Source organism: Danio aesculapii, chromosome 1, assembly GCF_903798145.1.
Source record: "Danio aesculapii chromosome 1, fDanAes4.1, whole genome shotgun sequence".
Classification (NCBI taxonomy): Eukaryota; Metazoa; Chordata; class Actinopteri; order Cypriniformes; family Danionidae; genus Danio; species Danio aesculapii.
In genome coordinates, this window is record NC_079435.1 from 9,805,695 (window position 1) to 9,821,386 (window position 15,692).

At 35.9% G+C, this 15,692-nt stretch overlaps 2 protein-coding genes across 3 annotated transcripts in view; one reads left to right on the plus strand and one right to left on the minus strand.

Annotated features, from left to right (window-relative positions):
• spast (spastin) overlaps positions 1–15,692 on the plus strand; it is a 32,489-nt gene that overhangs the window by 3,877 nt on the left and 12,920 nt on the right. The window contains exons 2-5 of one of the 2 annotated variants that reach the window (XM_056456536.1): positions 9,791–10,280; positions 12,617–12,700; positions 13,400–13,483; positions 14,970–15,050. In XM_056456536.1, the coding sequence (XP_056312511.1) occupies positions 9,974–10,280; positions 12,617–12,700; positions 13,400–13,483; positions 14,970–15,050 (556 nt within the window). In that variant the 5' untranslated portion in view covers positions 9,791–9,973. The remainder of the gene's footprint in view (positions 1–9,790; positions 10,281–12,616; positions 12,701–13,399; positions 13,484–14,969; positions 15,051–15,692) is intronic. The other variant, XM_056456537.1, reaches the window with a different exon arrangement.
• Positions 4,459–8,490, minus strand: dpy30 (dpy-30 histone methyltransferase complex regulatory subunit). Its single transcript, XM_056456541.1, has 5 exons — positions 8,426–8,490; positions 7,723–7,763; positions 7,600–7,647; positions 7,016–7,164; positions 4,459–4,676 (listed from the first exon to the last, which is right to left on the minus strand). Exons 1-5 carry the CDS (start codon positions 8,433–8,435, stop codon positions 4,604–4,606), a joined length of 321 nt encoding a protein of 106 aa, XP_056312516.1. The 5' UTR covers positions 8,436–8,490; the 3' UTR covers positions 4,459–4,603.

A 15,692-nucleotide genomic window follows, 5' to 3' on the forward strand; every position in this document is an offset into this window, starting at 1 on the left:
TATTTGCCTTAATGTGAATAAAACAATAATATGATGAAAGTGTTTACATGAGCTGTTTTTTGATCGTTCCTTTCATGGTCCCATTTCACATGTTACAGCACATAGATCGATTAACATCATTATCACCAGGCTATCCACATTTCCTTCGGCGCTTAATGTAATTTCGGGCTTCATTTTTAGTTTTTTGGCTTTAACTGCAGTTTGGCACTTTCACTTTCATTTAGGAACATTTCATTCATGCCCCCTATGACAAAACCAAGATATTGGATGCGAGTATGAAGTAAGGACTGCTGGAAGAGTGTAGTTTTAATGCAATTTGAGACCGCACGCCAAATGAGAGAAATAAATTCTCTGCATTTCATGGTGTGCGTGTCTGTGGTCCTTTACTGACTCAATAGGTGCAGAGAATAGTGTCAAACAGCAGTGTGTGTATGGACTATCTTGTTGCCAAATGCGGTGAAAAGTCCTACACGATGGTAATACGTCGTTTACATGTCTGTACTGCACTTTAATAATGCCACTAAAATCAGCATCTTAATTCGATTTCTGTTTAGTTCGATTATGACCTTAATCGGATTAAATGAATCAAAAATCCAGACTCTTCATCAGAGTATTGTCTTATTCATATTAAAATCAGATTATTGGTGTCCATGCAAACGTGATTACTCTCAAACTGCTGTAAAGTTAATGATGACGGCATTATTTCCTATCTGTATCATCCAGCCCCAGTCTTGAAGCCACTGCAAAATCATAATCACCAATTTTTTGTAAAGATTTGAAGGGTGTTTTCTTTGGTTTACATAGATTTAGAAACCCTCGTCAAAGGTACTGTTGAAATGCACACACTGGGAATGTGAGCCTCGTCGTCGCTCCATTTTTTTTCTTCTCAGCTTGGATCAGGTTTGCAGCTCATAGAAAGTGTTGGTGCCTTGCTTTATTGTTTTGTTTTTTTCAGTGCCATCAAAAATGCACACCGAGTTACTGAGACAAAACGGCATTTATTACTTGAGATTCAGGTCAATAACAATGTTTTCCTTAAAGGGACAGTTCACTCAAAAGTGGAATTTACTCAGCATTTTCTCACACAGTTGCACACTTTTTATTCGATAAGAAAAGATGTGCATCAACTACGATGGAAACACTTCTAGCGATTCCAGTATGCGCATTAAAAAGTCATGTAATTTCGTTATAAGAGATCACGTGATGATAAAAATGTGTGTGAATGGACAAACCAGCAGGCTGAGCACACTGTAAAACATCTGAAATGTTGATTTCGTCATTCTAAACCGCTGTATTGACCTTATTCTTCAATGCGGAAGTGCGCGCGTTTTTGCGATTGTTTTAGAACTTCCGATTCAGCTGCCTATGGGAGAAATGACTAGGAATAATAAACGGCAGAAAACGGTCAAACTACTTACTCCACAGACAAGTGTTTGCATTAGAATACAGACAAAGTAGAATAATATAATAAGAAAATATCAGTTTGCAACACCAAGCAGCAAAACGAGCTGTTTTTAACGTTTAAAAATGATTGGAAGTGAATGAGACTGGAAGTTTCGAGCCAAAATGATTCAAATGGCTGCGCCCACTCGAACGCAGAGAATAAGGTGAATTGTTTCAGTATTAGTGTTAATATATTATTGATTGCGTCCAGAATTGTTAAGAGCGTCTGTGCTCCACATCTCACACCTTCAAACTCATTTATTAAATAAGGAAAAGATTCACGCAGCTTCTCCTACCACAGTAAATTCAGTTCTTATTCTTGATATTTGGCGCCAGTTAATCAGGAAGTGACGATTTTGTCTTTGACTCATTGGATGGAAACACTGCTTTATTACGTCTTTTATGCGATATTTCAGTTTTGCACTAATTTAATTCACATCTTTGGATGGATACAGCTAATGGCTGTATTTTGCCGACATTCATCAGTATATCGTTATCTCAAGGCCCCGGTGTACTTCAAACAAACGTCAAACTAATTCAATAATAACTTCATTTTGGCTGGATCTTGTTCGAAATTGTGTAATTTCAGTTCTTTTTTCGATTTTGTTTGATCTTTGATCTACCGGGGCCTTTACATTGTGTTCAACTGAAGAAAGAAACTCACACAGCAACAGGTGAGTCAATTATGACGGAATTTACATTTTTGGGTGAACTATCCCTCTAACATAAAGTGGCATCTATAACTACTTGACCCTAGTGTGGGTTTGGAAACGTGTTTGTGGCGTGTAATTATAACAGGCTAACGAGAGTTATTCCCTGTACGATTCTCTCTCAGCTGTATAAATCTCTTGTTTTTTATTAGCTGTTAACTGGATTGAAACAAACATCACTTTCAATGGTTTTTATATGGCTTCATGAGACGGTTCATGGATTAGAGCTGCCTGAGAAACATGTGTGGGTGGTTTAGGAATATTTTGCAAATGCAGAGTGCGTTTTATCTTTATACTGAAGAAAAGAAATTATATTTACTACAGATTAAAATTTGAATTGTTTTTATATGTTCACCGTTTTTTCTTTCGTCTTTGTTATTGTCATGCACAATGCTCAGTGTCGTGTAATAATAATAATTTAAAAAGTATACAAATAAATAAACCAGAATGAAGGATTTTTCCTGAGCTGGATTTCTGTGGATTTTCCAACAGTTTGTTGCATAAAATGTTTAGAAGTACTACTGTGTTTTTTACTTTATTACTTTGATCATGTAAAATCTTTGTGTGTATCTGACTTAATTTTAAGGGGACCTATTATTCCCCTTTTTACAACATAAATCTTTGATGCCCCTAGAGTGTGTATTTGAAACAGTCCCTTTGCTGTGTTCACACCAGATGTGAAACATGCGGATAAATCGCTCATAAATGAATATTTTGAGTTTACTCGCTTCATTCGCGCGTCAAATTCACTTCAGAACAGATGCCGATTCGCGTCATCGGGAGGGCGTCTGTCTGTCTGGTGACTGTAGCTGCATTGCTAAATAGCTAACATGGATTTTATTGAGAAAATAGCTGTGTTTATGTGCTTTATGAAGGCTGAAAAACAGCGTCAATTCGTTTGGAGCCGTGTCTGAGTCCACTAGATCCTTTCAGAGGTGCACCCAGCTCTGTGAACTCATAACCTCCTCCAGAAACTTAACCTGGATGATGGAAGCATTTAGCGGCGCTTCTGACTGAGCCGAGCCCAATTTGAAAAACTGTTGTCGGTGTAGTCAGGAGGATTTTCCCCCGGGACGCCAACAACAGGCGCTACATCATAATCACGCCCCTACAAGAGCAAGCTCCTGATTGGTTAACATGACGCGAATGTCCGCTGAAGTCCAGATATTCGAACTTGAGTGATTCGTGCATAAAACGTGCCGCAGGATGTCTATTCGTCTCTCTGCATTGACTTAACATGTAAATCACTCGCGTTTGGCGCGTCTTCTGCGTCTGGTGTGAACGCAGCATTAGTCGTTGATCCAAATTGTCGTTTTGGTGACTGTCGCTTTAAATTCAAATGAGACTGTGCTCTTTTCAAAAGAAGGCGGAGCTACAGATGTCTATGTGTCAGCATAGTGGCAGATTCAAAACATGACTAACTTAATGTACTAATGAGTGAGAAATTGTCACTAATGGGCGGGGCTTCCCACCTCTGACGACACGAACAACAGGGGAATGTCAATCAAATTGTTTCTGCAGACTGTTTTTAACAAGTGTGATTATAAACAAATTAAATTAATACATTTTGACCATTAGAGGCTGGTTATATTCACAGACTATTGCCACTCAACTGTGTTTAAACCCCTTATTTTTGCCCCTTATTATTCTTTAATACTCGCCAACCACCATTCTGTGCTTTCATGAGAGTTTAAACTGACAGGACTTTAGAACACATGCAGAAGTTTTGCTCAGGGAGTGAAGCTGCAGTCGCACTGCACTTTTTGCCCCATAGACTTCCATTCATACGCATGCCAATGTGGCAGACCAGAAACGTAACCTCTTGTGACAATTTTCGCAGTTTGCTGCATTGCAAAGTTCAAGCTTGGAGAACTCTGACCTGCGAAATCACATCATTTGTCTCTGTGGGACCAATCGAAGATTAAAACGTGACCTTTCTGGACAAAACTGTAAAAAAATGTACCAATCCCTCGCTTTTTTAAATGTCTAATCATCTAGTTTAATCCCGCCCCTTTTCGCAGTGCCATCCAACAGAATTTCGCATGCTAAAACTCTAGCGTGACCACAGCATAACTAAGAAAAGCTGTAAAGGCTTCACCCCTCTTCTGGAAATAAGGGCAGGGAGCAGCTGCCCACTTGCATTTAAAGTAACTTAAACTTTTAAAAAGACTATGCTAAAACTAAAAAAGGGGCATTTAGGGTATAGCATAATAATATTTGAGCTGAAACATTCTGTGAATACTTTAGCCAAAACATTTGACTATTTTGGTGCCCAGCAATAAAGAAAAGCAACACTGAATACATATACAATTGCTGCTTGAACGTTTTATTAGTTTAAAAAAACTACAGTGATGTTGGCAAAACAAAACAAGAAGTGAAGTGTGACACCGTAACATTTAAATTCACAACACACAAACTAAACAAAACCCTAATTCCTCCACGATGTGCCTTTAATTCCGCTCCTCAAACTGAGATTTGTTCTTCAGTAAGAAAGCTGCTAAAAACTCGATGGGATTTGGAGGCCTGGAGAAAGACGGACAGAGAGATTAAACACTTCATTGATCAGGGAGGACATTTAATTAGACAATAAACACTTCGGTCACACTTTATTTTGATGGTCTGTTTGTTGAATTTAGGTTACATTTGCATCTACATGCCAACTAATTCTCTCATTAGATTATAAGTAGACTGTTACGTTGGGGTTAGGGTTGGTGTACATTGACATGAAAGTTATTTATAGTCAGTTAAATGTCTGTTTAGCAGCAGTATCACCAGATATTCAGCAGACAGTCTACTAATACTCAAACGGACCATCAAAATAAAGTGTTAACAACATTTCAATATATATATATCCATGCATTATTGAAATCAATATTTTACAATCAGGTTCCAGAAGTAAAAACTGCATTAGTTTTCTCTACAGGGAAACTAATTTTTATCAATTACTTGTGGTAACTTTTAAAGACAGAATTAAGGCTGATTTAAACTTCTGCGTTGAGTGATCAGCATAACCCAGGGGTGGGCAAACTCGGTCCTGGAGGGCCGGTGTCCTGCATAGTTTAGCTTCAACTCTAATAAAACACACCTGAACATGCTAATCAGTGTCTTCAAGATCACTACTTATCTATAAGCAGGTGTGTTTGATCAGAGTTGGAGCTAAACTGTGCAGGACACCGGCCCTTCAGGACTGAGTTTGCCCACCCATGGTGCCTGCCTTGCGCGTAGTCCTGCATTTATACTTCTGCGTGCTGTTCGCAGTACGTTATGTTATGTTTCTCTGTGTCGAGTTTCTTCACTGGTGTTTTGTATTTTTTCAATGGTATCTTACTGTACAAATAGCTAAAACTTGCTCATTCAGAGGCGGGAACCGGCGGACATGCAACAACTTTAATCATAAGGTAAACACAGAACAAAAGTTTCCATCTGGAGCTCCTTCACGGGACTCAACACTTGTTAACACTCGCACCATTGGGCTCTCAGCACTGCCCACACGTCACTGTTACCTAGCCAATCAATCATAGCTTGCGCTACGCATTGTTGCGATGTGTAGTTAAATGATTTGAGAGATGCGCATCATCATCTGCGACAAGCAAAGGCTGGACCGGTGCATATGCGTGCGCTTGACGCAGAAGTATAAATCAGCCTTCACTGTGAGCTTTGAGGATGATCATCAATGGTTTATGCTTTTCTTCAAGCCCTCTGTTGTAACACTGCAAATTATTTTTTTAAATAACCAAGTTTGATCTTGAAATTTGTGCAGAAAAACTTAATTACCCATGATGCTTTACTGAAAATTACACCAATAGCAGTTACAAGTACACCAAAAGAGCTTCAGCTCCACCCACTCTCACTAATGTTTGAGATTTTTGTCTGTTTTAAATCATGTGGTGGTAAGTTTCCAGACTGGTTGGTTTGATTCAGGGCTTTTTTTTTTCTTTTTTCTTTAACAATTCTTTAACAAAAAGTTTTTTTATATATTTAAATATTTAATTATGTACTTTTATATATAGTTTAAGGCAAAATAAGTAGCCCTCCTGTAAATTTTAATTCCCAAGTGCTGTGTAATATGATTTTTTAGCACATTTTTTTAAACATAATAGTTTTAAATAGTAATTTCTAGTAATTCATTTCATAATCTGATGAAAAGACATAATATTTTACTAGTTTGCAAAATTTAAGTAAAATTTAAAGACTTTAATTAGTTTAAAGTCAGGATAATTAGGTAAGTCATAAGACAATCTTGGTTTATTCAGCAGCCAATCAGAAAAAGATCATCAAGGAAAATAATAATATTAACAAAAGTATTCAAACTGCTTTTATTCCAGCCAAACTAAAACAAATAAGACTTTCTCCAGCATAAAAGATAAAATAGAAAATACTGTGAACATTTCTTTGCTCCATTAAACATCAATTGGGAAATATTTGAGAATGAAAGTTTTATAGGCGTTTAGCTGTATCTCTATTGGAAAACAACTGGAAAGAATTACTCTGGGAACCTCAACAAGGTCTGTCTTTCAAACGTTGATGGAAATCATAATCTATGCAAAGAAATTAATTATGATGTTTGTGAAGAACACAGCAAGAAGTTAAAGGCAAAGTTCACCTAAAAATAAGATTGACTATTTACTTGACTTTAGAGTTTCGTTCTTCTGTTAAACACAAGAGAAGACAATTTGAATAATGCTGAAAACCTGTAACATTGACTTCCATAGCAAGTAAAATGAATATTATTGAAGTCAATGGTTACCGGTTTCCAGCATTCTTCAAAATATCTTCTTTTGTGTTTAACAGAAGAAAGAAAAGCAAGCAGGTTTGAAGCAAGTAAAGGAAGCGAACTATCCTTTAGATGAACTAATACAGACCTTTCCTTAGCCAGAACCGACAAGCCCTGCAGCAGAATAGGAACCACCGTCTGATCCAGATACGCTCGTGTGGGAAGAGTCTGCAGCGTCTGAGGGTCCACCTTCTGTTTGCCCACTTTTTCAGCCGTTTTCTCATTCTCCGCTATTCTCTGGAGAAACATACAAATAAAACATGCGACTGCGTTAAAATAATAATATCCAAATATAATATATCCAGATACCATTAATATATCAAAAACTAAAGTATTTTATATCGAGATGCAATGTATAATTTATGCAATGTATATTTAACTATTAGGTATTTTAATTTTAGTATTTGGATATTTAGTATTTGGATATATTAGATATTTCTGATCCCTTTGCTGCACATTTTTTTCATAATTGTTTTTTTTTTATATATACATCTTTTAGCTATTTTAATTGATTTATTTGCTTTAATGTTTCAGATATTTTCATTTGTGTTTTGGTCTTCTTGTTTTTCACTTGCAAATAATGCATTAAAGAACAACTTTTTATTTATTTGTTCATGTTTCTCAGATATAACCAAAACATTTGTCAATGTAACAAAAAGCAAACCATATTACCTGGATGTTTTCCGTGAGGCCATATTCTGCATGAGGATTTTCAGGGACCTGAAATAAACCGAAAAACACAAGAATAAACACAAACTCTCTTACTTTATATGAACTTCGACTAATGATACTTACAGCAGTGTGTCCCTCCATGCTCTCCCCGGCATCAGTGTGTTCTGTAAGGGCCAATAAAATGGATTATTAAATCATATTAATCAGACCATTTCGATGTGGTCATGTCATTGGCCTGCTTGTTATCAAACTATTTCATAACTGTAACAAGAGGCAAGTCAATCATAACTCAATGTTAAAACAGCGATCATAACATTATTTATCAATATGTGACTCTTTTTGGATTCTCGGAAGCTATAGAAATTAAAAATGTAAAACAGGAAATTTGCTGGGACCACTGTTTTTGTTTACATCCCTCATAATGGTGTATATTAAAGTTAAACGATGTCGTTACATTAATATGATTGATTAATATGACTCCGTTTAATAAAACCGGTCGGTTTCAGTAGTGTTTGAGCATATGAGTTAGTCATTTTTGCTACTGCACAATAAAACCGCCCATTAGGAAATATTAAATACATTTAATTTAACAACTAATACATTGCAGTACATTCTGAGTCTTGCATATGTGCATGTGAAGTTACATACTGTAGTCAATGGCGGGATTCAGTGGGCCACTGCAGAAAAGCTCATTACTTAAAACAAGCAGAGATTTAACGCTCTTTGTCGTTTGCTAACACTGAGGAGAGCTAAAAGTGTGGTAAATATAGTAACTGGATAATTCATGAGCGTAAGATAAAGCACAAAGCTCAGAAACTGCACTTACCGTCCGCCATAGTTTGTTGTTGGTTTCTACGCAGTGGACGTTGCGCATGCGCAAAACGCGCGCTTGAATGACGCGAAGTAGGATCTAAACCGGGCGTGGCCTGCAGAGACTTTTTGTCTGCTCTGGTCTGAATCGATCCCTCCGTCAGAATGAGAAGTGAAAGCAGGAGATGGGCTGTGTTTCAGGACACGGATTAGATTTAATTCACCTTTATTTGTATAGCGCTTATACAATGTAGATTGTGTCAAAGCAGCTTCACATAAAAGGTCATAGTAAATTGGAACAGTGTAGTTCAGTTTGTAGTGTTTAAGTTCAGTTCAGTTTTGCTCAGTTCAGAGTGGTTTAATAATCACTACTGATCAAGATCACTACTGATCAAGATCACTACTAGATCAAGTTCAACAGGTGTATAGTACATTTCCATACACACAAACACACGCTCTTTGTCAGGAATACCAGTGCGGTCACTTGTCCATCAATGTAGAAAAGTGATGTAAAATTATAATTTTCGTAATTTAAAAAAAACATTGCATATTGACCGCCGGGAAAACTCCCAATCATATATATATATGTGTATATATATATATATATATATATATATATATATATATATATATATATATATATATATATATATATATATATATATATATATATATATATATATATATATATTAATGGCTCTGGATGGCCACAGTCCTCCACTGCGGGACCAAGCTGCAGTGGAGGACTGTGGCCACCCAGAGCCACACACACATATATATATATATATATATATATATATATATATATATATATATATATATATATATATATATATATATATATATATATATATATATATATATTAATGGCTCTGGATGGCCACAGTCCTCCACTGCAGCTTGGTCCCGCATTCATTTCAAAGGAGCCCTACCCTGTACTAAAATGGCGGCTCTATTGACTCTTTCTTTCCAATGGGGTATATGCCGAAGCATGCTAATAGGAGTTTTAATTTGACAGTAACCTGGGTTAATCGGTCTGCTTTCTTTAAAAATCAGCGATCTCCACTGGCTAAAGTGATATCAGATATAAAGTGGGTCTTAGATTGTACAAGAAGCACTGCATTAAATGACATTTTCCCCCGCCATGTCTTTATAATATGAGCATTTATTTTACCCCAATATATTCAAATGAGTGTGTATGGATGTTTCCCAGAGAAAGGTTGCAGCTGGAAGGGCATCCGCTGCGTAAAACGTGTGCTGGATAAGTTGGCGGTTCATTCCGCTGTAGAATTAACAAAGAGACTAAGCCGAAAAGAAAATGAATGAAACACATTTCTCATATTTTTATTGCTAAATTTATGTCTGTTTTGTGAAAACACAGTGCTCCGCGACGCGAGGTCTTTGACGTCATCAGCGCGAGACCGGTTTGCTCCAAACACAAACAGCAGACTTCCGCGATCGATACGGTCGAAAACAAACTGGACAGCTGGACATCACCCTGGAATAAACTCTCCTTTGCCCATTATCCCGGTCCGTTATGGTATGGAGAGCCCGAGTAGGGTGAATGAATTCTGGGCACAGAGTGAGACTCAGAGGAGGACGCGCCTGCGGTCCGGTGTCTGACGGGAGCGCGCGGGGGAACCGCCTGCGCTTTTACACCCGCTCCCTGTCCAGGGTCCCGGAGTGGTTTCTGCGAGTGCTCCTATTGCTTCTCCGGTGGCTGTGTCAGCCGATCCGCCGAGCCATGGCGGCCCGGGCCAAAGAGTGCGGCTCCGACGGCAGTGAAGAGACAGGAGAGCGGATCCGAAACTACCACAAACAAGCCTTCGAGTTCATTTCTGTGGCTCTGCAGATCGACGAGGACGAGAAAGGTAACTTACCTGCTGTTATATCTATTGAAGTCAAGTTGGTTTTATATTCGCACATTCGTTCAGTGACACGCTCCCTATATTGTTTAACATGGTACTTTATATATGCGGCCTGAAATCACATGTAAGTATGACTTCAAAACAACATTAGCACTAGTTATTTAACTGTGAACAGTGTTGTACTTTGATAGTCATTGGCTGCTAATGCGATTCTACTGTTTAAATTAACAAAGATAACGTTTCTGAAAATATATTCTTAAGGTGAAAGTCCAAATGTGTGCGTATAAAACTACCTCAATCCATTATTGATAAAAAGTTGGCTTTATATTCCTACATTCGTTCATTTTTTTACACACACACACACACATATATATATATAGTTAGTTTACCATGCTACTATGAATATTTGGTCTGAAATTGCATGGAAGTATGGCTTCAGAGCAACATTAGCACTATTTAGTTGACTGTGAACAATGTTAAAATTGGATAGTCAGTGCTAATATGGTTGCTCTATTTAGGATTTGCAAATAATACTTTTTAAAAATAATATTATTAAGGGGAAAGTCTGAAATGTGTGAATATAGAACCAACTTTACCTCATTCGTTGATACTTATTGGCTGCTGTTATGATTTCCCTGTTTAGAATTTGCAAACAATACTTTTCTGAAATTATATTATTAAGGAGAAGGTCAGAATATGCAAATATAAAACCAACTTTACCTCACAATATGTTACTTTACCCTTATTTGACGGGTGTTTGAGTATGGTTTTTGCAAAAAATATTAAATTGAGCCTACGAACACGTTTGTATGTGAACATTACGAATACAGTTATTAATTATCAAAGTTTCATTAAAGTGAATACTATCATTGTTGTTAAATGCGGTAGTTCAGCCAAAAATAAACATTTCCTCTGCCTTTACTCACACTAAACGTGGTTATAAATATTTGTGTGTTTCTTTCTTCTGTCAGACACAAAAGAAGATATTTTGAAGAATGTTTGGATAAAAGCAGCCATTGACATCCATAGTGGAAATGAAAAATACTATGTAGGTCAATGGCTGCTTTTTCCAAACATTCTTCAGTATTTCATTTGTGTTTAACAGAAGAAGTTAATTCCGAGAGAGGTGTAGGATGAGAAACGGTTGGGTGAACCACCTCTTTAATCCTATTTTCATTAATTTATTCATTTTCCTTCGGCTTAGTCTCTATTTCAGAGGTCGCCACGGCGGAATGAACCTCCAATCCTATTTTTACTATGCAAACACATCATAATATTTTAAAATGATGTTATTATATTATTATGTTAATTATATAATTCATCCAAAGTATTTTAAGTTATATTACTGTTTCTCACCTGCAAATATTGCAATAAAGGAGTTATCTAAAACATTTTAACAGTTGATCTTTACATAATCATCTGTAGACTTGATTTTACATTAATTTAAATAGGATATTAGGTCTCCATGCTATATAAATAAAAATATAGTTTGTATTGTTTAGTCATTAATTGTATGGCCATGATAAGAAGGCTTCATTTTGTTTTATATAGGTTGGAAAAACAGGAAGTATCTGACTCTAGCATTCAAGCACGGTAAAGTGGGCCACGGGGTGTTTTTACTGCTGGTTTTACTTTCATTTCCAGAGCTTAAAATTATCATGAATAATGTTTGCCTTCAGCTCCGGGAGCTATACCTGATATAGGTGTCCAGTATGTACTGGGAAAACATGCAGTATTGTTAAGTTTTGCAATAACAGTATAACATTGTGATTTCAATTTTTTAATCAAGTACTGATCATACTAAAACAAAATATAAGATATTTTTCTGATATGATAAAATCTAATCGAGGCAAAAAAAATAAAAATGTTTCAAGGTGCAAACATTTATACTTTAAAACTACATGACTGAAAATATGTAGTTCTATGTTTAATAAATTATATTTAAAAAATGTTGAATTAAATTGTGAGCTGGATTTGCTCCGCTGCTCATATCACGTGATCATGTTGTTTTTGTCTGTGTAGTTTGGAGAGATGCCAGCAGCAGCATCAGTAGAAACAAAGAGCTCAGTTCAATAGCTTCATCATCATCAGCAGTGTCCCATCATGCCCAGGGCCACATGGCTAAGCCATGCATGACTTTTAGCACGTACTGATTTATTTAAATACATTCTTTCCAACTTTGAGCACTGACAATATAATATAATAGAATAATACCTGTGAAGTGAAATGTATCTGAAAGTTTGAAAGTGGTCTGTGAGATCGACTGTGGCGTGTTAGTTTTGGGTGGTGGTCTTAATATTTACTGTGCTTTACTGTGTGTGGTCTGTGTTTTGTTGTAGGTGATAAGCAGAAGGCGGTGCAGTGGTACAGAAAAGGCATCGCTGAACTGGAGAAGGGCATCCAGATTCAGGTCACTGGAGCTGGTGAGATTATTCAGTCATATTGATTTCTGTCAGTGTGTAAACACATTATTACACGGCTTATTACAACACTGCAAGAAGAAAGTCAAAATTGTGAGATGTAAATGTCAGTGTGTCTGCGGGGTCTTAATATGTCTTAAATTTTAAATATTAAATTTTAAGCCTTAAAATGTCTCAAATTTACTGATAAAATGTCTTGCAGGTCTTAAATCACTTTTAAATGTTCATGTAAGTTTATTTATATTTAGTTTATTATAATATTTAAAGCTTCTTCTTTTAAAGAAAAGCTATGTTGAAAAAAAGGCTTGTTTTGACACATTATTTAAAATGTGGCTAAGAATTTTTTTTTTATAGGGCAAGTTAAAGACAATTCTAGTGGCCCAACCAGGCTATTAGAAAAAAAATCCTTAGCATTTAACCGTTTAAATCTAATATTTAATTCATAATGGTCATAAAAGACCTTAAAAAGTCTTAAATTTCACGTGAGGAAACCTGCAGACACCCTGAAATAAAAAAAATGGTTAAAATAGTCAGAAATGTGAGATGTAAATACAAAATTACAAGAAAAACATCAGAATTGTAGGACAAAAAGTCATCTTTAACATAACATTTTTATTCAGTGGTGCATATTGCCTTCCATGTTTCTGTTTAGGAGTTATTGCACTTTTGTAGGAGCTGACAGAAGCTGTTAATCTGTTTTAGGCGAGAAGGCAGACAGAGCCAGAAAACTCCAGGACAAAATGATCACCAACCTGACCATGGCCAAAGACCGGCTGGAGCTTCTGGGTAAGCAGAGACTGCGAGGATTAGGCCTGCATGATATTGGAAAAAAACAGACATTACGATATTTTATTTTTATGCATTACACATTATAATTTTTTTGTACATTTTCACCAGAGGATATGAATGGCTCTATTTAGAAAGAATTCATAATTTTAGATTGATTGGGTTGATTCTGTAGGGCAATTAAGACTATTCTAAGTCTTTCTATAATGATTCATGTCACATTTATGCTTGTGATTGAAAGGTGATCAAAGGTGAAGGTGTGTTTAGTGTTTAGCCCTTCACATGTTATGGCTGCTTTATAGTCATCTCTGTTAATAAAAGAAAGATAGGAGAGAGCATTTTTAACATGCTTTATTGAATTAATCATTGTTTACTGACTCTATTCCTTCTCCTCTCTCAATGTACAACACTTTTGTTGGGTTTCTGCTTTGGGACCTGCTTAAATCTGCCAATAAACCAGTCAAGAAAATGTCCAGGTTACTTAGAACAAAGCAAAACAAGCCTCTATTGTAATTGAAATCAAAATTAAGTATTTAATTTCTATTTACATCTTTATTCTGTGGCATTTGTTTAAAAAAAAAGCCCTACAAAGTGATATTTACCCTTTTCTGTGAGGCTTAAAATATTTTTGTAGGAAAATGTTTATAAAATTGTACCACTTCATACATGCATACATAGCTATGTGTTTTCTGTATAGTACTTTACAATTAGTTTGTTGTATCCTCCTTTTATTGCAGTTTCATACAAAATACATAAACTGGTCATTACTAAATTGCTATTGTTTTATTTAATAATGCTCAATATTAAAAAATCTGAAATATACACTACCTGGCAAAAGTCTTGTCATTGATCCCAGTTGTAAGAGCAACACATAATAACTTGACTTCTAGTTGATCATTTGGAAAAGTGGCAGAAGTTCGATCAATCATCACAAATACTGCAGAAGACCTATTGGAAGATTCTCATGGAAATCAGTCAAGTTTGGTGAAGGAAGAATCATGGTTTGGGGTTATATTCAGTATGGGGGCGTGCAAGAGTAGATGGCAACATCAACAGCCCGAGATATCAAGACATTTGTGCTACAAACCACAGGAGAGGGCATATTCTTCAGCAGGATAGCGCTCCTTCTCATACTTCAGCCTCCACATCAAAGTTCCTGAAAGCAAAAGTCAGGGTCCTAATTACATAATAAAAATCAGGGCATGTTTTATTTTGGTAAAATAAGCGTATTATAGAGGCTTTTACCTTTCATATAAACCACTTCTGATACCAAATGATCAACTAGAAGTCAAGTTATTAATTGTTGTTCCTAAAACTTGGATAGGCGACTTTTGTCAGGCAGTGTAAATATGTATAATGTTTATAAGTGTAACCTGGACATATTCTTCACTATTTAATCATATCTTTACTGATTTCCTCTGGAGTTTTGGTTTCTCCTCAGATATTTCTCTCTCTTCTTTCTGTTTTCTGTTCTTCAAACACAAAGGCAATCTGCTCTCAAAGTCTCCAGCAGATAGCAGCTCTGATGATTCTTTCTGCTCTTTCTCCAACGGGAATCTGCGTCCAGGTGGGTGTGTGTTAGGGCTGAGCACAGGATTCTGGGAATTCTGTGTGCCGTATTAAAGGCTCAGCAGACAGACTTTAGAGCAGAGGTTGGCTGATATGTGTTTTTAGGGCTGATTCTGATTATTACAGTTCAAGTAAAATGATAACTGATATTTAAGTTTGGCATAAAAATAAAGAAAAAAAGGCTTTGACAAAAGACTTTTTAAAATGCTTTAAAACATATATTTATAATATTATAATTGTATTATGGTCAAGTATATGCAAAGCTAAACAATGTAGCTTTTAATTCTGCACTGAATACTATAAAGTAAGGCATTTTATTCCTTAATAAATGGATGAGAAAACATTATGGCACTGAAGGATTTTATATAAAAAAAACTTGACTGATGTTGTGCAGCGGGACTTAAAACATGATATTAAATATTATTTGTTCTACAAAAGGTTAATAAATGCTGCTTGTGTTTGAAGAAATATGTTGCTTTTTTAAATGTAATGCAAATTATTAAATTATTAGCAACTTTAACTCTCAGTGCTTTCAGATGGAGCAGCCTTTACTACTGGTTTACTACAAAATTAAATTATATTATCTGCAAATCAGTTTTTTAAAATTGACCCATTCAGATTACCATAAATATGTTTAACA

Coding starts and splice junctions, on each gene's coding strand:
- dpy30 (XM_056456541.1), bottom strand. Junction 7,648..7,722: donor GCATGGAGGGACACACTGCT/GTAAGTATCATT, acceptor GGTTTATTTCAG/GTCCCTGAAAATCCTCATGC. Junction 4,677..7,015: donor TCGGTTCTGGCTAAGGAAAG/GTCTGTATTAGT, acceptor GTCTTTCTCCAG/GCCTCCAAATCCCATCGAGT.